Source organism: Arvicanthis niloticus, chromosome 2, assembly GCF_011762505.2.
Source record: "Arvicanthis niloticus isolate mArvNil1 chromosome 2, mArvNil1.pat.X, whole genome shotgun sequence".
Taxonomy (NCBI): Eukaryota; Metazoa; Chordata; class Mammalia; order Rodentia; family Muridae; genus Arvicanthis; species Arvicanthis niloticus.
In genome coordinates this window covers 143,038,175-143,064,302 of record NC_047659.1, presented here as the reverse complement: position 1 = coordinate 143,064,302, position 26,128 = coordinate 143,038,175, and the positions used below count along the sequence as shown (strand labels likewise).

Genomic DNA, 26,128 nt, shown 5'->3' with positions numbered 1-26,128 from the left:
ACCCCAGCCCACCATGAAAAGGTCTCTTTACATGGTCCCCATATGGCTGAGATAGAAGGGACCCGGATGATCAAAGTGCCACGGCTCACAGCTGGCCATTCGCATGTGTGTTTGGGTAGGTGGCTGACCTCACATGGTAGATATAGACCATGCTCACAGTTAGCAGAATTACACACTCAGCCTGCTGTCTAATACTCAGGATGAGAATCAAAGGGACCACATACCTCAACTGTTCACTAGCTCTGACCCAGTGCCAAGGCTCAAAACACTCTGCTTAATGACGATGCCCAAGTGTGTGTACACTCCTGCATGACCATCCTAACCCCGGATCACTGAAGACTCCATTGCAAAGATGACTCCACCCATTGCCTTGCATGGTAGCACTTGTCTGCCTATAATCTCAGCAGTTGGAAGGTAAAGATGGGGTCACAGTTTAAGGGCAACCTAGGCTACATAGATCCTGTCTAAAAAAGGCCACCCTTCTCCCCTAGTCACAGGCCTCCCCACTCCAGCCACGTCAGGATATAGGCTTGAATGTAACTACCACTGGACTCAATATTCTAGCCTTAGGAAAAGGGTTGTCCTCTGAAACTGAATGACTTCTGCGTTAGCCAATGGCTGATGAGAAGGAAGGGATCTTACTTTATACAAGAACAACAGAGTACAGGACACAGGAGACTGTAGTCTGTGGTTCAACAAGCTCTTTGGGGAGCTCTCATGTCTGCCAGGACTCAGCCGCTAAGACCCATCCCACACTTTGGCCCTCCATCAGGTCTTTACCACCTCTCCTCTCTCCCTGGTATGCATGCATACAAACATCAATACTCTGCTCTGGCCTTGGAGCAGGACCTGGACATTCCTAGCAAATACTGTCTTTGTAGTCTGTCATACTACACCAGAGGAAGACATTCCCCGATGGTAGGTCCTGGAGCCTGCACACTGCAGACCTGAACATCACCACACAGGCTCTAGTGCTCACATAAAGCACGTTTCCATAAAGAAAAATAATTATCTGTCTTTTATGCGGTTTCTCTTTTTGTACATTGGATAGCAAATTGATTGTCCCTTTGCGGGCCTCCATTAGATAGACAAATTGACTTTCAGACTCTGAGGCAGAGGCCTCAGGCACAAAGTAAACAGCCATGGCCCCAAAGATCCCAGACATGGTCAGGCCCTCTGCTAACACAGACACATTTGAAGAAAATATGACCCCCACTGTTAGAATTAATACTAGGATGCAGGATGCTCTTCAATCTGTGAGACTGCTTTATTGTACAAAAGTTTCCAGTAACAGTAAATTAGTTTAAAAAAAAAAAAAAAAAAAAAAAAAGGACCCAAAAGAAAAAAAAAGTCATTTTGGATAGAAGCGTTTCACTAATTGCTTTATTTAAGCATACAAGGAAAAAGTCTTATCTGACCAATTAGGTTGAAGGGTTTTATTACCTTTAAGAAGCCATTAGCTGGGATGAAACACTGCAAGCACTTGTGTCAAAACAAATAAATAATGCTCTCTCAATTAGCAGAGAAAAGTGGTACATCCGTTAAATTAGACACACATTGCTTTACATAGTGGCCCAGCCAGCACCCCAATGTCCCCCCACCCCCAACAAACAGAATGAAGACAGCAACTTTAGGATAGTCTTAGGAAAGATCAGGGGCCCCAAAGGACTGTTCTTCCCCTTTCTCCTTCCACCCCAACTCTGCAGGAGCCAGCAGGGCAGCAGAGGGAGGTGGTGTCCAGAGGCTGGGCTTCTTCCCCAAGGCGCTTCCCAGGCACAGGGAGAAATGGGTCTGTGTGATTGTCACCTCCATGGACAGACTGAAGGGAAGGACAGACGCACAGATAGTGGCTGTCAGCAGGTACAAGAGTCCTCTTCCAAAAGCAATTATTCAGAGGGACCTACCAGGACATGGGTACTAACTTCTCAAAGGCTTCTCATCTTTCCCCCAGAACAGGCTCAACAGAAAAGGGCAGGGACTCCAAAGAGCTCGTGCATAAAGCTCTGGAGCCAGGCACAGGCACGGGCACAGGCACGGGCACGAGCACTGGCACAGGCCCAGGCCCAGGCCAAGCATCCATGCCCTTCAGGACACCCACCAGGGTGGCGTGGGCCCAGACCAGCACCACACTGCCTTCAGGCAGAAGGGGACAGTCCCTCTCCCCACAGGTCCTTGGGACAATTTCTAACCAATCGCCCCATAACAATCTATTCAGGGAACTAAATTATAGATAAACAGTGATCCTTTCTTACAAGGCTTTCCCAGTGACTCAGCATCATCTCCCGGAAGGCTTGAAGCAGGTCCCCTCATTTGGCCAGTCTACCCAGAACAGCTTGTCTAACCTCAGAGGTTGAGAGGAGTCTGTAGAGACCCTTCCCCAATTCTCAAGTGATGGGGTAGGTGCTGCCTCCTCTTTCCCAACTGTGCCCTCCCTCTCTAGTAACATTGCCAAAGAATCCCATTATTCCATGGCCCAGGCAAGGAGGTTGAACTCGTGGTGGGTCTACTTGACTCCATTTCTAGATCTGAGCTGGAGTTCCGAGACACCCTTCAGTGAATTCCAGAGAGGCATTTCATATGCCTGGTCCAAATAAAAATGTAACACACCTAACAGGGCCATACTGTTTAAACAATTTAAGAGAGGCAGAGACAGTTTTCAAAAGCCATCAATAATTACACAAAGACCACTAAAATTCCAGCAGTGTTGATGCAAACAGAGCAAGTGAGATACGCACACCCTTGTCTTCAAAGCTTCGTCAATCTGGTCTGTATCGCTCTAGTTCTGCAGGGCAGACAAGCACCATAGAGCTAACAGGTAGGTAAACAGAACCCGACTTTGGCGATCTGATATGCATGCAATATGCTCACACGTGAACGCATGGAAATACTCGGAACACGCGCACTCGCGCGCGCGCACGCACGCACGCACGCGCATGCACACACACACACACAGGGTTTCCCTAGGTGAGGTTCTCACTGTCCTCAGGAATATACCCGCTTTCTGGGCAATTGCTAAGTGGCAACCGAAGAGTCGATAAATCAAATCATGGGTAGAATATTTTACTTTGAAATGGAGTGATGTTTGGTTAATAATTTGAGATCTACTAATCCTAAATGGGGTGACCATTTGAAATGGCCTCTGTGTAAATTCACAGTTCATTAAATGGAGTCAGGGCTGGACAGGTCATTACGTAGCTAGAATGTAAGTAATGGACTGAGGAAGGTGGCTGGGGACACACTGGCTCAATGGAGCTCGTGACACTGTCAAGCTTTCTTGCAACGTGAGGCAGGTTCAAACGACCAAGTCTCTGAATCAGGAGGTTTTGCTTAGCAACCCCTCTTGGTGTACAGTAGAAAATGCAGGGCAGAATTCTGAATGAGGAACATGTTATTTACAATTGATTTCAACACACGAAGCTGGTTTAACTGGCCCATCTAAATGTGTTAATTAACATCGATGATGGTTTCTTATTTTTCACACTTTGTTACTCTGATCGCTAACAGTGATGGAAAGCTGAATTAAGTTAATGGGAACAGATTATAAATCCTTGAAGGACTTCTGCTTTGTTTTCAGCTGGGAAGATGGAGAGGCACTGCCTCTATACTCATAAATTTTTGGTACCAAACTTCTTAAAAACCAGATGGTTAAAAAAAAAAAATTTCCCAAACTTCTTTAACATGCTGCTCAGACACGAGTGCTAAAATGAGCATGCGCACTCCACAGAGCTCAGCAGCACCGCAAACCTCCCACTCCTCACTAAAGCACACACGCAGTCACACCACAGCTGGTCACAGGCCAGTCTCTTCTGCAAGAGCATCAAGTCCTTAGACTCTGGACACCGATGGGAACCATGGCTGTGCCTGCACGCCAGTCCACTAGTTAGAAGGCGTCCACAGAAGGTCCGCTGTCCGTTGCTGGGCCAGTGGACTGCACTCTCTGGACAGCACAGTGGTGGCCACCAGTCAAGCCCAGCCCCACTAAACCATGCAGTAGCACTCTCAAGACCTTGGTGCCACTAGCGAGACTTTACACCGATGAGGACCACAGTGAGGACTACGATGATGGCAACCAGTATCAAGATCACCAGCATCTTCCGGTTCTTCTTCTGGTACTGCTCTGCCTACAAAAGAGGAGGGAATGTGTTATTTCCTCACAAGACCTCACACAAGCCTTGGATCTGCAGCAGGGTCTCAAGTCTGCACTAAAGGCAGACCTCACTGCTCAGCCTCCCTCAGTGTGATATCAACCATCAAGACCCTGTTCACAGTGTGAAGACAGAGGTCAAGAGACACCAAGTTACACTGGGCCTACTACTTCCTACTCGATTCTCAAGAAGGTCCCTGTGCCTGGGACAAATATACATTGTCTTTCTTCCCTTTCCAGCAAAGGGTGACCAGAATGCATAGAACCAGTGACCCCAAGAGGCCCTGGGGTCACTTCTTCTGAACCTGGAAACAGAACATCTCATTGTTGGCGGAAGAAATGGACAATGGTGTGTGTATATATACCACCCCTGTCCTTGAACTAATAGCACACAGAGGAGCTTCCAAAGACCCATCTGCACATTTTCCCCTCACCTGTACCCCCCCCTCTCCTACAGAAACACCAAGGAACCCCACACATGTCAATGAGTAGTGGCAAAGAAACACGGACCCCTCAGAGAAGGAAGACATGCTCACAGACTGAGGGCACTGGCAGCTACCCAGCCTCAGGGAGCCACCAGCCACCCAGAAAAGCCCCTTCCCATCTGGAAACAGGATGGGAGACCACCTTGAGAGATGGCCCATTGGAGCCACTCCCAAGTCTCAGCTGCCTTGCCAGTGTGGTCTGCTGATACACCATTCCTCACAGCAAGCCCAACACTGTGAGAAAACTCTCAAATAACTCCAGACCAAAAGCAAAGTCTTAGCTGGTGTGCAGTCCAGTCCCTCCCACAGAGAAGTCTCCATCTGTCTAGTCTGCATCACAACAAGATCACAACACAAAGCATGGTTCCCACTGTGACAAACTTCAGAGCCTATAGGTAACTTAGCAGCAACTCAAACCTTCTGTATAGAAGCTGGGGCAGGCAGCTTTAGCTTCTGAGGCACAGGCTGACGCCTCCATGACTAAACAGTGCTAAGCAAGCCTTCTGTGCCCTAAGTTAGACAGCACAGGGACGGAGACGGCCTCTGGTCAGTGGCCACAAGGCTGGGGCCCTGCAAGCTGGTACCAGGGTAAAATCGAGTGGTTTCTGCTTGTGGGAAAAGTGTGACTGTTCATGAGTTAGAAAAATGCTCATCCTGGGGCCAGTAGCGGCAGTGGGTTTCTGACTTGGTCTATCAAGTACAGGCGGCTCCGTTCCCTTCAAAGGAACGTGTGCAACACTTGGTGTTCACAAGCCCATTTCTCATAACTGACTACAGGAAAATGACTTCTAAGAACTTCTTAAAAACAAAAACAAGCATGCAAGCCCATGAAAGAGGTCCTCAACAAGAGCGCACCCACTCCCTTCCATGAACAGGTGACACAGTGAGGACAAGGACATGTTTTAGCCTTGTTGAGAGTTTTCCACCAGTAACTAGTCAGAAGTGAACCCCCACACCCAAAGTTAGCAGCAGTAAGTACTAACCCTCCAAGCACACAACAAGGTTTCTCTAACAGGAAAGAAAATCTAGGATCCCAGCTTTGTCTGATCTCAAGGTGTGGTCTGCCTGATACCAGGCTGCAGCATGAAAGCAAGCTCACAGCTGCTCCCAATAAGACAATGCAGTCCACCTCTACCTTCTTGTGTCTGGGTTGAGGCCAGGTGACAGAGGAAGAAACCCTCCCAGGAGGGCTGGCGGTTCCTAAAGACCCACCAAGGAGAACAGTAGTACCTTGTGAAGCTGTTTCAAGCCATCTTCTGTCTTGACACAGGACTGTTCAACATTATAGTCAATTCTATCAAGGACTGTACCCTGAGCAATAAGAGAAGGTACAGATGATCAATAATTACAGCTAGGGAGATTGAACTGTCAATCCCAAGACATGTTTATCACAGACCTCGGGACCCACACCACAACAGTGTCAGACCCCTGAACAGTTTAGGGCATTCTGCACAGAGTACTGTGTCAGCTGCAGCAAGAACCAAAACGAGCTTTCTAGTTCTAGTTTAGGCTTGTAGGTATGAATATGCTACCTCTGGAAGTACTAGGGCTTAGAAACCTGTCCTGGGAGTAAAGGACTTGGCTTCCCATTTCTTGCTGACTTAATACTTGGATCTGGCAAATAGAGGAGGCCAGATTGCTCCAATCACTGTCTAAATGACAACTTGGGACTCAAGGACAGGTTATGGAACTGTCTAGTCTCTTGGTTTCTACAGAAATTACAGAGGATGGACCGGGAAAGACGGTAATTCCTAGGGAAACATGGCAGTTAACCAGCCAACTCTGATGGTGCCTCAATACTCGTTAGTTGGTTTCATGGGACCAGGACCCAAACAAATTCCTGTTGGCAAGATAATAAAATGCCCTAATCAGATTGTAGCAATGAATAACGATTTAATTCTACTTAAAAGCTGGTGGTTCCAACAGCCATTATACAACCATCTACTACTGTCAGAAGGGAATCTTGTATACTGGCAGAATCAGGTCAGGTTTGGTCAGGGTCTGCCAGGCCTCCAAAGGATACATGCACTACATGCACACAAGTATCTTTGGGGCAGAGCAGAAAGCATTAGAATTCCTCCCTCTACACATTAAAAAACAAAACAAAACAAAAAAAAAAAAAACAAAAAAAAACCCCCAGTATTTTCACAGGGAATGACAGAAGTCCATATTACCCACAAACACACACATACATTCAAACACATCAGGCATGAGAAGCACGTGTTTAAACGTTTTCCCAACTAGAGGATAGGATATAAGGACCATGGAGAAGGGTGGGCGCGCACCCTGCAGGACACACACCTGCTCCACAATCATGGCTCCCAAGTCCCTGAAGATTTCATTGAGGTCTGAAATGGACTGTACAATCTGACGGATCTCCCGCTCCCTCTCCTCCACCATCAGTGTGTTCTGCTCTACCAGCAGCAGCTGGTCATCCGTGAAACCCTGTCCAAACAAGAGTCTTCCTGTCAGCAAAGCTGTGGCAGGCTACTTTAGACAACATTCAGAGAAAACAAATTCTGAAAATATTTGTATAAAGCATTCGGCAACGGATAACTTTTTTCCTTAGACAGGAAGCAAGGACCCCAACCCTGAAACAGCATGGCACATGATACAGTAGCTGAAGTGGACGGTCCAGAATGAAGCCACATCGGGCTCCAAGATGGCTCTGTGCACACTGCAGGCCTCTTTGTGACAACTGGGAGGGAGGTCCAGCATGGCTGCTCTTTCTGCAGCAGGGACTACCTGGCAGGCACAAGACAACAGCTGCCCACCATGAACTGGATAGAGGCAAGGAACTTAGGAAAAGAAGCAACAGACACCTGTCCCATTGCATACCTGACCATAGAGAGTAGCGTCATCTCCATCATCCGTTAGTGGCCCTGGGGTGTCGAAGAAATGCTGTGATCTTTCCTCTCGGTTTTTCATGCCTAGCAGACAGGAGCCCACTTTACTCGAATGTGAATGGCTACTGTTCTACCACTAAAAAGGCTAAGAGTAAAACCCAACAGCAAGGGGAGGCCCCTAAACAGGTCTAAAGAAGCCCACCTCCAGAGGGGGAGCCTTGCTTGCATTAAAGCATTGCAACAGCATGCCAAGTGTTCAGGGCATTCAGGGCAGCCACTCTCTAAATGCCCAATTCACAGGATGCCAAGACAGACAGGACCCAGCTATCTGAGGCTTCTCTAAGCGAAACGGAAACAGTTGTTCCAGCTGCTGCTCTCAGACTCTACCACCACATCAGCATCTGTCCTTTGGAGACTCTCTAGGAAGCATTCTGACCAGAATCTGAAGGAATGAAATGAAGGCAGATATGTGGGAAAGGGAGCAGTGTTTCAGGAGTAAGTGGGTTCTATCCCTTACAATAAAACATAGAAAAACCCAGTACCAGGGTATGCTGACACAAGACTGTCTGCACCCTGCTTTCAGACCCCAAGGGCACTGTCACTATGCAGATGTCACTATTGGATGAATTGGCCCTGATACATGTCATCAAAACCTACAGAGCCCAACGTCACATCAAGGCTTCTGTAACAACACCGTGACTTTGAAAGTCTGTGCACAGCCAGGGCTGAATGCTAGTCACCCGGACAGAAACTGTCTGTACCACTGCTCCAGGAGCCAGGCCTTCTCTCCTCAGCAAGGGCCCCTAGGGAGGCAGCTTCCTCTTGTTCAAAAGGTATGAATGTGCCTAACTAGCTGTTAACCATGAAAGGTAGGTGCTGAAGGAGAAAGCCCAGCAAAGGAGGACAGAAAACACAATCTTTCTTACTCCAGAGTCCCTTCACCAGGCCTGCACTCACGTTTCAGGTAGTCAGACTGTGCATGCCGGAAGCTGGTGGACAGCTCCTGCAGGGCCTGAGCCAGGGAGGCCACCACGTTCCGCAGCAACCGCTCTTCCTGCTCCGAGCAGGCCCGGCGTGCCCGGCTGGGCAGAGCCTGCACAGCGCGTTGGCACCTATGGAAGAGCTGAGAGAATAGCTCTGGCTTACATCAAAAGCCTCTTCTAGCCAAGGCCTCTGTCAGGAGACGCCCTGCTCTGCAGGCTGGTATAGAAAGGTCAGGTTGGACGTGTATATGCACAAGTGCAAGTGTGCATGGGTTTGTGTATGTGTGTATTACAGGGGTGGAAGAAGGTGACTGGAGGTTTCATACATACACACTGAAGACATCTAAACTTCACCTTGTCTGTACAGCATCTACCACGTGCCGGATAATGTTCACTTCACACCCTGTTACTTACTGTATGTCTGACTACTTGACTTCCTACACGAGGCAGGTACTGGTGTGACTTTTATGTCCATACTACAGATGAGAAAATAGAGTTAGAGACTGGAGGAAAAACATTTCATAGCTACTCTGCTACAAAGCTGGCTTCAGACATTTGGATGTCTACTCTCAAAGTAAATACAAAGGAGACTTGAACACACAAACACCAAACTTTAAACTAGTGTTTACCAGTCATATCACCTAAAGATTGGTTCAAATGTGTTTCCATTAAAATACCAACCCTATCTTCTTGTAGACCTGTGTTTTAGCATGAAATTGCAAGTCCTAGTGTGTGACATCAACTACACATTTTAACATCAACAGTGATATCTACCAATAACTGAAAAATAGTACATATACCTCTAAAAACCACACACTCCGAAAATCACTCTTAGACCTTGGGTTTTTCAAAGTGCCTGTGAGAGTTTTAGGGCAGTGTTGGCTGGGTTCAGTGTGGGGCAAAGGCTGGGATGGAGGGTGAGGGGTCAGCACCTCCCCAAGACTAGCATGTGTTCTCACCTGTGTGACCTCCTGGGTGGTGATCTCGATGGCATGTTCCTCCTCACTGCTGTCATCCAGGGTGGGTCTGTTCAAATGCTTATCATGAAGGCTGGCTAACTCCTTCATCTTCTGTTTAATGCGGCCGACGTCATACTGTATCTAAACAGATGAACTCACTAGAATCCCACTCATGCCTGGCAGCTATCCATCTGTAGTCAAGACATTTAGCTACACCAGAATCTGCACTCAGTAGAATGTACTGGCTTACTACTGATGTACAAGAAACTTTTAAAATTCAAATTATAAAGGAAAAAAAAAAAAACAAAGAACTCAAAGGCCGGAGAGATGGCTCAGCAGTTAAGAGCAACTTGTTGCTATTAGAGAAGACTGGGTTCAATTTCCAACACCCACATGGTGGCTTATAATTATCTGTGTAACTTCAGTTCCAGGAGTTCCAGTGCTCCTTTCTGATCTCCACAGGCACACAGCTCATACAAAGATATACCCATAGGCAACACACTAATACACATAAAGTAAAATAAGCCAATAGCTGATGTCACATGCCTTCAGTCCCAGCACTGGGAAGGCAGAGGCAGGTGGATCTCTTGAGTTAGAAGCCAGCCTGGGATACATACAGAAACCCTGCCTGGAAAAACCAAACAAACTAACATAAATAAATCTAAAACAAGGATGCATACACTTTTCCTTATTTCATAGTTTTTCATTTCTTTCTAGAATTCAAGTAGTTGCTGCTAATGTTAAGTGCACATCATGGAGCAGCCGGCCAGACCCAGCCCTGCTTCACTCTGTGGTCCATGGGTCTCAACCATGTTGTCATCCAAACTTAACACACAAACACACAAAAGGACATAAGTAGGGACTTACTTCGTCTACTCCATCCACCCACTTGGGAGGTGACCGCTTTGTCACGCCAATTGCTGCTTCTGGATCTAGGCTGATGCCTGACACCAGTGCCATGCGGTCATCAGCAAGCTACAGGGAATAATGGGCATGGTCAGAGGTCATCGTGGATGTGGCTCCCCCTCCCCTCCTCGAGGATGTGGAAAGGCAGGGGAAATGCACATGCCTGTGTTACACACTTGTCTTGGATACACTAAGGTCTGAACTCCATTCCTATCTTGCCATGCGCCACTTCTTAACGACCTTGGACATTCTTGTGGATACAACTTTGACGTGACTTGGCTACAGAAATGTAATGAAAATGTCAGAGACCAGTTCCTTAAGGAGAGGCCTCTCTCTCAGCAGCAGAACTGAGGCAGGGCAGCAGGAAGCAGAGGGTGAGTGTGCTGGGCGTTGCTGGGCTGCAGGTGTGGCCGCAGCAGGCCTGCTATGGAAATCTAGTTGGTCCAGTTACCTCACCAGACCGTTAGCTACATGTTAAAATATGTCCAAAAACTGCTTAGAAGGGTTAGCAGAGACTGTGCATGGGCCAAAGCGCTGCCTGGGTTAGAGTCAGCCAGGCCTGCCTTCTGCACACCAGCTGAGTCTGCTCCAGCTACAAGTCCACTGGCTGCACTTCCCTTGTCATTCCTTGAAATGACAGTTTCTGGTTTTTTTAATTTGCAATATCTATTGCCTTGGACACTTCTGAGAGTGGGAGGGAAGTCACAGGATCAGCCTGATGATTTATTTATTTTGCCTGGAGGCAAAGAATGGATTGGAAATGATCTACAAGTCCCCCAAAGCACAGGATTTTTAAATGCTAATTTCAAAAGCCCCCAATCATACCCACAGTACAATGGGCTGTGGTCTGCAGCCGTTCTCAGAGACGATGCTTTGTGAATGAGCAGCGTCCACCCCTTCCTTCCTTGTAATCATCTATATTTATTTTTTATTCATTTGACAAATGCATATTTGCTTACCTAACAATAAAGAGGCAAATCTAAAATTCTCACAAATGAAAACTATCATACAAGAAAATAAAATAAAATAAAAACCTTAAAAACTCTTCAAGTAACAACCCTATAATCCTGAGAGAGCTCACACTCCAACTCCAACTGTCCAACTGTTATCTTCAGCACCCCCCCCCCCCACTTCTTGTAGCCTGACCTTTACCTGACCCAGCATCCAGCAAGGGCCACAATGGCAGGAATGGACCCAAGGCCTGGTAAGGAGCACATCCACCACTGTCCACCTCATCATTGTAGGTCCATGTTCCTTCTATGCCTAAATCGGTGGCATCTCCTTCATACGCACACCAACAGGAATTCCAAAGCCTGGCAATTCTGCCACTTTAAGCCTTTACTAACAGTAGGTCTTATTTTAATCCTCACAAAACCCAGCTGAACTGAGGAATATTATTTCAATTTATAAATACAGAATTGAAATTCAGAAAAGTTAAATAACCTGCCATAAGCCACCACACTACTGATAATGTAACAGATTAAAACCTAGGTCAGCTGATTCCAGAATCCCCACCCTACCCCAAATGCTCACTCTTAGCAATCTGTGCAATACAGATACAGTTCACTAAGCAAATAAACCAGGACAAGGGACTACTAAACAGACAGCAAAGACGACCCAAGGCTTTGGATCTTTCTGGAGCACCTACACAGGCTGGAGAAGGTTCTAGCACCCAAGTGCCAGTTTGAGCAGGCTTGTCTTGACCACTGTGGACACATTCTCACTCCACAGCCACCCAGAATGTCCTTGTGGGAAGCGTACTGACCAGAGGCAAGCCTCTTGCTTAGCCCCAGCTCTGATGTGCTGTCTTTAGTAGAGCCTGACTGACTCATTGATATAAGATGGTGGAACCTGAACTCAAGTCCAGAAAACCACACAAAGCACAGCTAGCTTTAAATTGCCACAGTAATGAGGCATAGAAAGTAACCTCTAATGGGCATCATTCTCACGTGTGCTCTGACAGAGATCACATCAACTGGTTAATAAGACAGTGTGCAGAGATGACACTCTCACTAGGAGTCACAAACCACATATGAACATCCAGCTGAAGTGGGCCGTACTGTTTTAAGCAGCGCTTTTGCTTACATGAGACATGTCCCCATTCTATGGACATCAAGACTGAGGTCAGGACACTCACTCAATGGGTCCTAGGGAAGCTGGCAAACTAGAAGACCTCAAGAGGGAGGGGTGCCAGCCTGCACAGTTACTGCTGCTCTCCTGCACTGCACTGAGACTGAGGACCTGCATGTGACCAGTTCTTTGTCAATGATAGAGTCTATGGCCATAGTTCATCATGACAGAAACCCCATCCTACTGAGAGGAAACATTCCATGTCTCTTATCGGGACAGGTTTGTAATGTGTATCACAGTGTGTACTACTGAAAAAGAGCGTGTGCTTTGAGAAGGGAAAACAACTGAAGATAACGTCAACCATTTGAAATGGGAACAAACAGAAACATGAAAATATATCTTACAGGCAAAATAAATAATCACCCTTCCAACTTCCGGAAGCTCCCTCCCCTCACTAATGTGCTGTGCTGAGTACACACAAGTCCAGCCTCTGTCCTTCGCACGCACAATGCCCACTAGCCACGCCTCTCCCCATCAACCTTGCCTAATTCCAACTCTCCTTACTCCCAAAACCCAACATGAGTTAGGATTTTCTTAATAAACTTGTACTTTTGGAATTAAAAAAGATCTTTTTTAAATAAAATTAATTAAATAAAAAGATTTTTTTTTTTTTAGTAAGAAAAGAATGCTATGCAAACTGCACATTAGACAATTAAGAACTTTAAGAATTCTTGTGTCCTTAGGGCTGTCTTCCAAGAACCATGGGTGACTGACCTACCTCAGGGCCCCTGGCTGTGTTCACAGCACAGCTCACGCCTCCCTGAGGAATGCCTATTGCCCTGCCTCCACTCCAGACATAGGCATTTGTCTGAGACAAATTCCTGACCTATGGAACAAACACATATGCACCCTGCCTTATAAATCCTGCTGTTGCAAACATACTGCCTTCCACTCGTACAATATCCACCCCATATACCGACAATTCAGTGACAGTGAAGAGAAGCACAGAGATCTAAGCCAAGTTTGACAGTGGAACAAGAGCAGCTCAGACAAGCAACTGGACTGCATGACCACTCAACCCTTGTCCAGAGGATGACAAACCACAGTCTGGCAACTCTTGCAAATGGGCCTGTGTATCTTGAAGCCAAAGCCTGAGGATAGCCTGTCTCTAGGCTCAGGGAGCAGTGAACAAGCAGTGGATACAGTAATCGAGATGTCACACCCAAATTACCTAAATCTGACACTAAAAGTAATACTATCTTCTCATGATGAAATTACTGAAAACACTTCCTAGATGGCACACAAAATAGAGAGCACAAACCTTGAGAATCTCACACACTATCTTGATAATCTTGCTACCTCACCATTTTCCTTCCTCAATGTACACAAGCTAAAAAACAAAGGGGTGCAGGAGCTCCTGCCCACCCGCCAGCACAGCACTTGAGCAGGCTTGCAGACCTGTCTTTTCAGCTGAAGACACAGTCCTACCCTCAGTGGGTGTTGAAACACTTGGCATGGACACCTACTCAAGGCCACAAGGGCTGGATCACAAGTCTAGGTGGCTTAGGATCCTTATATTTTATACCTTCTAAGTTTTTAATAGCTCCCATCTTCTGGAAGATTACCTCTCCAAGGCAGAAAATGTAAAGGCCAGGCCCAGAAGACAGGAGAGAGTAGATGCTGCCCTGACCACAATATGGATGGAAAATGGCCTCCTCCTCCACAGCCCAAATAGTACACACTTCCTGAGCAAGAAAGACAGCAGCGTCTCCAGGGCTCAGCTTGAACAGAGAGTGGCTAATACGTCTGCCTGCAGGGCTACCTGAAGGAACAGGAGGCTCTCAGATAGATCCATCGCTTCATGCCAAGACACCCAAGCGGACGATGTTTACTAAACTAAACAGAAGACACTGCTTTGAAGCCCAAACTGTCCCCCTTCCTGCCCCCCCCCCCCCCCCCCCCCCCCGGTGAACCGAGCCTCTGGACACCTTTTCCAACAACATCCCTAGTTCCTCGTTCAGCACCTGGCACTTCACAGTAATGAACACACAATTATAATTAGCTGAATGAGTCAACAGTAAATGGGTGGAATGAATGGATGAGGTAAATAAAGTATGTCGCATACAATTCTGGAAGCTACACTCTGTGAACAACATAATGGTGCTGGACAAGGGCAGGAAGTGAAGCGACCCAGGAAGAGAGCCAAGAGCACGAGTCAGAGACAGCTCAGCTCCACACCACACTTCCGCCAAGGTGCTGCCCACAGATGCTAGGCACAAGAAATGTGACCGGGGAGCACATGTGGCAGTGCACATCTTCGAGCCTGGCACCTGGGCTGCCGAGGAAGAGAAGAGGACGGCCAAGAGCTGGAGAGCAGCTTGGGCTACATGGGGTGAGACCCCAACTCAAAAACCATGAGGAAACACAAAGCTCCTCTCACACAAGGCTGGTCTCTAGAAGCTGCTCCAACAGCAGGGAGAAGGATTGGAAGCAAGCTCCTCACGAGGCTGACCCTGAGTTATTAACTATTTTACCTGCCATCCTATAACCACACCTCTTTCCTCAGCCCTCAAGGATATTCTAAGTTTCAGTCCATTTAGTGAAGAGGACAACCTCATACCCTGATGTCACCACTGTTCCACGTCTACCAGAATCTCTGTGTCAGGCTTAACCTAGCAAGAGTTTCTTTAGCAAACCCATCTTCATCACTGTGCCCCAAGAGATCCTACCCCTAGCTTCACGCTTCCTCGACCCAGGGCTAAGGTTCCAGGTTTCTGGCACTGAGAACCCTGGATGGGACCTGGATGGCTGTGGCACCTACTTAACCATTAAGCTTTGGGCTAGGGTGTGTTTTAATACAGAAGGGATACCTTCCAGTGGTTACATGTATGTATGCAATAGGAACAGACTCAAAATGGAAGCTTTCTTTTCAGCCCATTTCCCTCCTTAGTCTAAGGAGGGACCCACTGTGAATGGCACTCCATACATCTTTTCATACCACATGAATATGGGTTCTTCTTCTTAAAACAAACACAAGAGGGGAACAGGGGTCTGTTCCTCTTGTATGCAGTGCCATGACAGGGAGCTCGTTCCCCATTAGCTCTTACAGGTGGTCTGCAGCAGGCACAGGACTAGAGCTCTTTCTTCTGCCTTTTGCTTGACTGGCTCCCAAGGGTGTTGAGTGGTGCAGTCTGTTGTCATCACTGACTGCAAGGTTAGGCTCTTCTAATGAACAGTGAGAACAAACCCAGGAGCTGGAACCTGCAGGCTTATAAAAGGAAGGGATCCTGGTCTCCAGATTTGCCTTTCTACACAAACTTCCTCCCTCAGGCAGCCCTCAGAAAAACCCTGCTATCCCTTCATCACTGAGACACAAAGAGCCACTAATGTGGTCAACAGCAGTGTCACTTCTCTGTCCCTAGCCCTTTCAACAGGGCTACAAAAAACAAAAACAACAACAGAAACAAAACAAACAACCCAACCCCTCCCCACACTGAGAGAACCAGATGCATGCTCTCTAGGTTCCTGATGAGCTGCTGCTCTTGGGAAGGGGCTGAGGTTGGGCTTCTGCAGTAACAACCAAAACATAAAGCATCCCTTACTTCATCCTGAGCACGAGGCACGAGTGAGCTGGCAGCAGCACTTACAGCTCCATTCCTACCTGTCTGAGACTTCCATCAGATGGCCTGTCCCACTTTGTTCCACCTCAACCACTAGATCCTCTTTATCTGAGAAATCAAGAGTCTGAGGCCTTCATCCTGGACGCAGGTAGCTTCCCACTCAAGCAACTCTCATACATGGCTGCTTCCAAACTGAGAACTTTCCCAAACAGGAAACATGGCTCCTAACACCCTTCTAAGTCACTTCACATGGTGCAAACATAAGTGAAGTACAACGTCAATTCACTCCACACAGTAGTTCAAACCAACTCTAAATGTATGCAGGGCTAGTGTCACATATATGAACAAAGACTGCAGGAAAACAGTTATTTTATAAACTAAAATCACCCAACACACAAAAAATACCCAAAGCACAGTACCTCATCCAGCTCCTGTGGTTGTGGTGTTGCCGTCGGGCCGTCCAGGCAGGAAGAGCAGAAGAAAGGCATGGGCAGATAGACACACAAGGCCATCAGGTGAGGAGACATGTATCCAGCTACTCAAATTGACTACAAAACCCAACATTTAAAAGATTGTCCTACAGTCTTCTTTCTTTTAAAATGCTACTTCAACATGTGCTTTTATTTACTATAGTTCTTTTGTTAAAGAAGATAGCAACCAATAACAGATGTAAAAATTAAAGCATACTGTGGACAAGCAAAATATACTTGCATTGTTTCACTAAATTATAGTGGTAATCTTTTTAGTAAGTATCAATTATCACTTATAATATCACTTCTTAACTTCCTTAGGAGGATAAAATGATAAAATATAATGTTACTGTGTCATATAAATGCATATTTTAACATGCCAATCAGCTCAGAGAATGCAACAAAATTAAAATATAAACAACCCACGAAAGTGTCTACCAATGGCTACATTCAAATAATGCTGCAGTAACTCTCCCTAAATACCTTACAAATTAAATGCCACTGTGGATAACCATGGTGTATCCCCAGTCATGGAGGCACAGGTGGGAAGAGAAAGAAACACTCCTGCATTAGCTGGCCATGTGCTGTGATTAGGCGCAGCTATACAGAGTGCCACACAGCATTGCAAACCAAAGAGACAAAGCAGCAGGTAAAAACCAGCTTTAACCGGTGTGGGGAGGGAGCATTGGGCATTCGAGGGTTAAATTTCAGTTGAAAATTGAAGATTCCTTTTTAGATCAGCATGGAACTCTATCTTCTGAGGAGACAGTTACTAATGACAGATAATCTAAACAAGGTCCTTTTTTTCTACAATATTGATCATGGAATAATTAGTGGTAAATTTCAATAAACAACTGCAGTGAATTTTTGTTTAGCAGTAAATTAAAAAAAAAAACCAAAAAACATAATTTTCTTATTTAAAGATTAGTAGTGCAAATGAAGCTTGATTATTGATACCAAAGTATTATCACACAATGCTAGCAAAAAACAAAATGAAACAAAACAACAACAAAATTCAAACACGGACTGATCACACAATAATGTCCCTGTCTAAAAATCTAAGGAGAGAGCCTCTTGGAGCAGAGAGCCTCGGCATCCTGCACTTCCCCCGCTGGTACGAAGATGCATCACACAGGCGTGCTGCTGGGGTTGAGCCTGAGGAGACTAAGTCATGGAAATAGCTCATCTTATCTCATCTCATTTTGCTATAAAAGAAAACAAAATATGTATTTAAAAAAAAAAAAAAAAAAAGCTTAGCAGATCCAGAAAGAGAGCACGGATATCTTTTTTTTTTTTTTTTATTAATCAATTAGGCAGATGTAAGATGAAGGCCACAATGTAGCTTGATCCTGGATCCCTTTGAGGGTCCTCCCAGGGCTCCATCTTGGGAATCGGCACAATAAGCCGCTGTGTATAAGCAAGCAGCCTTGCACCTGAGCCGTGCCGCTGGGTTATTAGCTGCCCACACACATCCTCTTCTCATTCCTACAATTACTAGGCACTAAGAGGTGAAATTACAATCACGAGACTCTAGGAATAAAAGCAACACTTACAAATGCTCAAAACTACACTTCAAAAAATGTCACAGTCACATTATTTGCTGATGGCGAGGATGGGGGCATCCCAGGTGCACCAAGCCTTTCCCCATCCCACCCTCCATCCTCTATTTTTATTTAATAATTCCTGGAATCACTTGCACATCAGGAATAAATTCAGCACATCACCTTTTCAAAGACCACCCTCATTTTATTTCTTAAAAAACAGGAGGTTTTCAAAACTCCCACCACAAAATTACCAGGAAATTTAGTCAAGACCTGAGTTAAAACCTAAGAATTACCATCAGGAAAGAGCATAATATAGTCCAATGAAAACACCTTAACTACCCATCACCACCTTCTAAACCTTTATATTGTCTAAACCAAGGCTTGTGACTTGCCCATGGCATGCAATCAAGCAAACATTGAAAAATTCCAAATAGCATTTGGAATTTATAGTCTAAAGGACTTTCTACATAAAACTGAGAAGTGGAGACCCATCTGTGTTTGCTCAGGGGTCTGGAAGGGTTGAGCAAAGCGAGCTGGAAGCACAGGTCTGTGCTGTACTGGTGTTTACTTTATTCCCATTGCTGCCAAAATAAAAGTTGGCTTCACTCTCACCCAGCAAAGCACGCTTATTCGCAGTCAGTCTCCTGCTCAAACAGAATCCTTACATGCAGAAGAGCACATACGTCTAAGGAGAAATACACAATGATTTCATAGTTGGAGCCTACAGACAGAGACAGGATTTTTCCAGCAGACTGAAAACCTTCAATGAACAAGTTAAACTGACTGTGGATGGCTGTAAAAAAAAATAAAAAATACCAGCCTAGCCTACTGCAAGAGTAAAAAAAAAAATGTCATTAAACAACTATGTCCTCCCATACCCACTGGGCAGCAGCCAGGGCCAGTGTGGCCAGGGCTTTACCCACATTGCCAAATTTGTGAGGTGGGTGACTGGGGTCATGTCCTGACTCCACTACCCCATCACTCTGCTCAGGTGAACCACCTAAGCACCAGCTCCATCCGGTATGACACAAGGTTATACATGGAGCAGGCTCAGCCTTGCCAGGCACACAGTAAGCACTCAATAAATCTTCACTAATATTACAGTCAAGACTGAGTAAGGACCGAGTTCCCTAGAACCGTAGTTAATCCTGAGGCTTCCCCCACCCCCAAACACAGATTTTATTAAAAATAATGTGCTAGTTTCAAACTAATCTAGGAGCAATTAAGTCTAGCTTCCATTTATAGATTGTGCATGCTTTTTTACAGCAGAGTATAGATCAGCAGTCAACAGTAACCAAGTGCCCCCACCCCTGGCTCAGATTCATCTCAAGAACCATGAAAACAAGAACAAAAGGCATCTCAACCAGCTGGCTCAGCTTCCCCCTTTCAGGCATTCCAAGATTAAAAATTTTTAAAAATTATACATATACATTAATTTAACTTCATAAATCCATTTAGGTTCCTGAAGCTAACTGCTTGCAATTGCCTACATGAGGCACTGCCTGTTCTTGGCAGACATGATGTCAAAAAGTTACTTCTGCACAGTGCTAGAGCTACTTCTAGGTATTTTTCATTAGTAACCTTGAGCTGACAGCCACACACTGTTGTTGACTATGGATTTCTCCTTTTCAATTTAAAGGTGAGGTTGTGTGCTTTGGTCAGGAGAAACAAGTATTAAAACAGAACTGCAGAAAACACTTCTGAATTGATGGGGCCACCAGAGATCACCTCACTCAAAATCCTCAATTTAGCAACGAGACAAAAGATGTCCAAAAAGATTACATCCACGGCAGACCAGGGCTTAGACTAAATTCCCAGACTCACATCCATCACTCTCCCTTTATCATATGCTGCCCGAGGGATAACGTGATGGATGCCCCAAACACAAGGCAGAACACAACTCCTGAAAATTACCAACAAGTGCCTTTGGCTTAGACACAAAAATCAACCCCCAGTCTGTTTCTAACAGTTAACTTTACTAATATGAACACAAAACATAAATGAGTAGAAATCTGGATAGATGCTGTGCTGAATTTTACAAAGAATAGAGAAAAATCAGCCCTCACTCACAGGGAAGAAATAAACTATACGTCTGACCCGGGATGGCTGAACCTAGAAAAACCCTCCAGGGAACAAGGCAGCTGTGGGGTCCACATGCAGGAAGAATTAGTGTCCTCTGCTGCAGACACCAGGGACAGACTACCGAGCAAGAGACAGGAAAATTGCTGCCATTGATAAAGAAAAACACATTTCAGAAGTAAAAGGTGACTGCTGCCGAATGCCTTGCCTATCACAGAAGTGTCCAGCAGTGAAACATAAGGGCTCCACAAAAAGGGACATTGGGCCAAGGCCTTTAAGTCCATTCTGGCCCTTAGGACTTTCTGATGTTTGTTTTGTTGCTGCAAATCCTCCTTAAATCCATCCTTGTCTGCAGCACATCTACCTGCACCTAGCTGTAAGTCTACATTGCACACACAGCCTCCTGCAGCAACCATCACCAATAAACTTAGAGCTTTTTCTTCAAACTATTTAAAAATATGAGCTTAATGTTTTTAACGGTTCAGGCTTCCACTGTGGTTTGAGTTGTGTGAGATAGGCACAGCCACACACTACTCTGCAATCCATTACTCTAGTATTGTTTTCATGTAAGGACATAAAAGCTCAATATTACATTTTTAAATAAAATCTATTATTTTAGATATTTCCTTTGGTTACAGATGAGACAATATACACATCAAAATCAATGTCTACAGTTTGCCCTTCTAATAAGAAATTTAGATTTCCAGGTAATGATTTTTTAAAAAAATTAAATTCTCTGGTTTGGTTACTTCCTTTTTAATTATCTAAGTTTAAATATGCAATTACAAATTGTCTCTTTTGTCTTATGTGACTAAGACAAGTATATACTTTTAAGTTTTTATTTGTAATTTTTCTAAGCTGAAAAATCTGCTGAAAAAAAAAAAGAAAAGAAAAGTAAAGTGGTTTGCCTCCCTGAGGTAAAGCTGTGCTTCTGATCTGTCAGAGCACTCTGCTTGGCTGCTCCCTTTATTTTTGAGAGCAGAATATATAAAATGAGTGCTATGTTAGTATTAAGCATTTCAAGATCGCTAGTACAATTACATTTAATTACAATTAGTTGGATAATCTAATATCATCTAATATCTTGTCCATATTCAAAGCTAACTGATAAACTTTTGATTTACTACATGATTTTGAAATTTGCAAGTCAAAAATGTGGTTCACAAATTTGTTCTGAGCTAGAAGCACTGAATGAATGACACTGTAGTTTTTTAAAATTGTCTTTACAAAATATTTATAATGCTTTTTTGACTTCTGGAATTATAAAAAATTTATAATCTCTATTCTGTTAATATCTTAATATTCTTAATTATTTTGTGTGCAGAAATGATTTGTGAAAAAAACCTTATGAACAAATTGAAAAATTCTGTGTGTTGGAAACAGAGATTTACAGCATGCTGTTTGTATTTTAAATAACACAATTAAGATGCAGAAATATAAAATGTATTTTTGCTTTTTAAATTGTAACTTAGGCAAACTATTTTTGTTGGACTGAAAAGAGCTGGGATTTTTTTTTTTTTGCGGGGGGCAGGGGGGGATGTTGTAGAATGAGAGGGGGGGTGGGCAGACCAAACTGAATGCACAGGTATTTCCAGAGACTTGAGTTCTTTTTAGTCATCTAAGAAAAATTCCAGAAGCACAGGCTAATAGAAGCCTCTAGTATTTTCAGTGGTGTGATATATGAAAATATTTTTAACGTTCTTGTCTTCAACAAGAACATACATATTTTACATATTTTAGCTGGACTTATGTATCATTTTCAAAAAACTGTCTGAATTTGTTAAATATAGCTGTATATTTCTCGACATTACCTTCTTTTTCAAACTATATTCTACAGCTAAGCATTTTAAATTATTTTATTCCATAGATTGATAGATAGATATACAAACAGATATATATTCAAACTGTCTAACTTAGAAAAATATTTAAAAAGTAGTTGGATCCAGCAACGTATTTTTGAAAAGCTGCCAATCCAAGATACTGTGTTTTTAAACTCTCTGAATTAAGGGTCAAAAAGTTTTTCTTGGGTTACCTAAAGGCTCAGGGTACTTACAACTTTACAGAATTAAATTTTAAAAAACAATTATCTTTTTCATCAATTAAAATGGAGACCCTAGATGCTTTAGGGTGGATTTAGCTGTTTTGTTTTTTTTCCTCCATGAGGTAGCATAAAATTAAGTCATAAAGAACTGGAGACCCTTAGTTAACATAACTGAAGACCCACGGATTCTATTCATTCACTATTTCTCACTATTCCTCAGTTTATTTCTGGAGACTCTTTTCAAAAACAGCATTAGAATGAACACATTTACATGTTAAGATTTTTTTCCTGCTTACTTCTATGTTATATTATTTCTTTCAGTTTACAAATGTAAAAATCCTTCAAATACAAATGTAAACAGAAGCCCCAGCACACTCTGAGCTGGTTTTCTATGCCTTGTAAATGAATCTTAAATCCTGCATCCTACTATCCTTAAAACTGCTAGCAGGGCTTAAAAATCCCTTCTCTGTGAATAATATGGCCAAACATGTTTTCCACGGTGACCTAAAAAGGGGTGACTGTCTTGGCAACACCGTGGCAATCAGGACACACAGCTTAATTTTTCATCAGCACTTCAGTAAATGATAAAAGAAAAAATTAAAAGGTGGGAAAGCTGCAGGGACTCACGAACTGTATTTCAAATACAGCCCCTAAGGTCTTGTGGTGCCCGTGCATTCCCCCAGGTTTCAAGGTGCTTCCATTCAAACCTCTTCAATTAAAGGTATTACAAAGCTAACAATATTCATCTGGCTGCACCATTCAGACCCGCCCCTAACTGAGAGAGCAGGAAACTGAGGCTCTGGAAGCCAAAGCCTTCATCAAAAACAAACCAAATACAGCAATCTTTCTGGAACATTGCTTTGAAAAAGAACAACAACAACAACAAAGCCCTACACTGCTAGACGAAGTGAAGTTCTGGTCAATAAATCAAAAGCCATGTGCTATTTTGGGGGGTTAATTTTCACATCCGAATCATGTTCTTTTTTCTTTAAAAAAAAAAAAAAAGTTCAAATAGAGAGAAAAGCTTAATTTCCTGTGTGGGAAATGGAAAACGAAGCGCCTATCACCTTGCAGTCTCACCAACATGAGCCCTCAGGAAAAAAACAGCAAAGCAATTACTCCTAGGGTACGTGGCCACACCGAGGGCTGGGGCCACTGGAAGAAAAATAGTGGGGGGAAGAAAATGAGCAGACCACACCCCCCCACACACACCCCACAACTCCTTCCTGGGGAGGGGGGGAGAGGGGGTTGTTCTGCAAAGACTTGAGTCAGCTAACCAACCACCTGACCCACAGAACCAAAGGGAGGCCATTGCAAGGGGCGGGGGTGGGGTGGGGAGGAGAGTGCCAAACAAAACAGAACAAAAAGGTAGGAGAAAGGCCTAGGATCCAAGTCCTGGAGTTAAAACATATGTAAATCGAGGCTGCCCGTCGAGCAAGATCGACAGAAGGTGGGGGAGGGGGATTAGAAGGCCCAAGAAGTTAGAAGGCTTAAAGTAAGGGATTGATACTGTGGTCCCCATTGAGGGTTGTAGGTGCCCCATGACTCTTGGCCAAGGAACCCCGCTTCCACCTGTATCACACCTAGTTGTCGAAACCTTGTTGTTGTTGTTCTTTTTTTTTTTTTTCCTTTTTAGACAGAGAGACAGACAGAGACAGACAGACAGGCAAAGCCGCAGTGCACACGGTGTGTGTGTCTGGAGAGGCCGCCAGGAGACTCACCGCAGCAATGCTACGTGAATGCAGAGGGCTGGAGGTGGTGTGACTACTCACTTGCTCGGCTAACAGCTGCCGGTTTTGGATGGAATTATTCCGCAACAACAAGAAAGCGTCGGTTAAACGCCTGGTGGCCATGTCTCACCCTTTGTGAACCCCCTTCTCAGGGTCCCCCAGCCCCCCTTATAGTCCTGGTTTTTCACTTTCTTTTGTTCTGGCCTAGCTGGTCCACTCTTGCATAGAAACCTCTGGAAACAAAGCCTCAGGCTTTTGCAGCGCAATTTTGCGCTCCGCCAAAGCGCAAAGACCCCTCCCCAAATAACCACCTAGGCTTTCCAATTGTCTGACTCCCCCTACCCAACGCCTGGCTCAGATCTCAAAGCACGTGAATCCCCCCAATCCTTGCATAGAAACCTAACGTCCTGGAGACCCCTCCCCAATCCAACCTTGGATCTACAAGCGTGTAACGCGCCAATCCGGCTAGGGGATGGAAAAGACCCCTACCCACTCATTTTGTAAGACCTGCCCAAAGGTGCTGGCGCCCTAACCCTAACTTAGAGAGCTTGCGTGTCTGGCATGTGGCTCTAACTCCGAGTTTTGGTTAACTCTCCTCACAAAAGGCCTGCTCCAAACAGGCCCCAGCCCAGAACTACAAAGGAGCGTCTACAGCTCCCCAAAAGTCGACTGAGCCTTCTAAGGTTCAGCCTGACCTGACCCCCTTTTTTCCTGGGTGGCCAGGTCCTCCACTGCCAGCAGGCTGCAGGCCTCCACGAGGACCTCACGGCCTGCCTCCCCAGCCTCCTCACTCCTTTTCACCGGCACCCTCCATCCCGGGACAAGGCTGCAACCCTGCCCAAGGCCGCTTCCGTACAGTGGTCCCGGCTCTAGCATTCCCCCAGCCCTCTTCCTGTCCGTCTCTCGCGGGTGCCCCCCTGCGACATTCATGAGATTGCTTGCAACGTTCCGGGAGTGGGAGCTCCCTTATTGCCCTGCCCCGGGGATGGGAGCGCTCCGCCCTCTCTGGGGTATTGCCCGGGGTGCCCGGTTCCCCTTTTCCTAAGTGTGTTGAGGCTCTGGGCCAGGCGTCCTGGCCCAAAAAAGGCTTCAAAAACTTGGCCCGGGGGCCAAAGACCACCACTGGGGTCCAGGCAGTTGTGAACTTCTGGTAGGACTGTCAAGCAGGCAGAGGTGTGGAAATGTGGCTCTTGCAGAGCCTAGTCCTGTGCGGGGGCGGAGAAAAAGTGGAAGACGGCTGCCTCTGCAGGCCAGGCACGCTCCACTGCAGGCGGCTGGCGCTGCTGAGATGGCTTTCTTTCTTTCTTTTTTTTTTAACTATGAAAAAAAAAAAAATAAAAAATAAAAAAGTATCCGAAAAAACAACCAGGCCAGAGAAAAAAAGAAATAACAACAAAAAGAAAGGCTAGGGGGCTGGGCCTTGCCGGCCTTGCTGTGGGCAGTCGAGAGTGGTCAGGCACCCACACTTGGGGCACTAGTGTTGTGCACAAGTGGGAAAGGTTCCTAAACTTAGAGGCACCCCCTTAGTCCCACTCCTCCAAAATGAACTTTGTGTTGTGGCTCGGTAGCCTCTGGGTCTCTGGAGCCACGCAACCAACTCGCTGCTACCCTGGTTTGGGGTGGGATGGGGGGCGTCTCCCAGGGGCCCCCAGGGCTGCAACTACCGCATTCCTAGAAAAGAGCAGCTTAGGAAGACAGGGTCACCGACCAGACCAGCAAGCCTGGATGACAGACCCATATCAGCAGGTCGAGTTTATGGGGTACCTTGCCCTCAATCTTGGCCTCAGCTTTGGGTCTGATTGGGAACAGTTTGGCCACACTTGAGGGTCCCCTGCATCTCCCGGGTGTCACGAGGCAGGCGTGGGAGCCGAGTAGGGTCAGGCTCAGGAGCCCCGGGTGCCTTTTCCTCTTAAGGGCGCGTGTTCCTTCCTCCATGTGCAGCTACTAAGCATTCGTGTGAAAAGTATCTTTGAGGCACATAACACAATGAATGCATGGAGGAATCGAGGCGCCAGAGAGCAGCTGAGAGCGAGGACTGTGGGGACCTGCTTCCTGAGCTGAGCTCTGCAGCGCCCACTCCCCCGCAGCGGTCGACGATCAACCAGGGCTGATCGGGGGACGACAAGCAGCACAGACCCCGCTGAGGCCATAGAACTATGCACTCGGCGGCTCCAAAACCACAGGCCCCGGGTTTATCTCGTGGAGCGAAATGAGAGGAATCCTGTGTGTAGACCCCAAGGGATATTTGTGC

At 45.6% G+C, this 26,128-nt stretch overlaps 1 protein-coding gene across 4 annotated transcripts; it reads right to left on the bottom strand.

Annotated features, from left to right (window-relative positions):
* Positions 1-1,361: 1,361 nt before the first annotated feature.
* Stx16 (syntaxin 16) lies at positions 1,362-24,747 on the bottom strand. Of its 4 annotated transcripts, none has more exons than XM_034494888.2 (9): positions 23,869-24,747; positions 16,433-16,444; positions 10,285-10,392; positions 9,418-9,558; positions 8,433-8,598; positions 7,468-7,559; positions 6,931-7,074; positions 5,860-5,940; positions 1,362-4,121 (listed from the first exon to the last, which is right to left on the bottom strand). In XM_034494888.2, exons 1-9 carry the CDS (start codon positions 23,998-24,000, stop codon positions 4,017-4,019), a joined length of 981 nt encoding a protein of 326 aa, XP_034350779.1. In that variant the 5' UTR covers positions 24,001-24,747; the 3' UTR covers positions 1,362-4,016. The 4 variants fall into 4 exon arrangements, with proteins under 4 accessions (XP_034350779.1, XP_076786452.1, XP_034350780.1 ...); XM_076930337.1 differs by lacking the exon at positions 16,433-16,444 and adding an exon at positions 10,487-10,602 and having other exon boundaries at positions 23,920-24,746; XM_034494889.2 differs by lacking the exon at positions 16,433-16,444.
* Between the last annotated feature and the right edge of the window lie 1,381 nt (positions 24,748-26,128).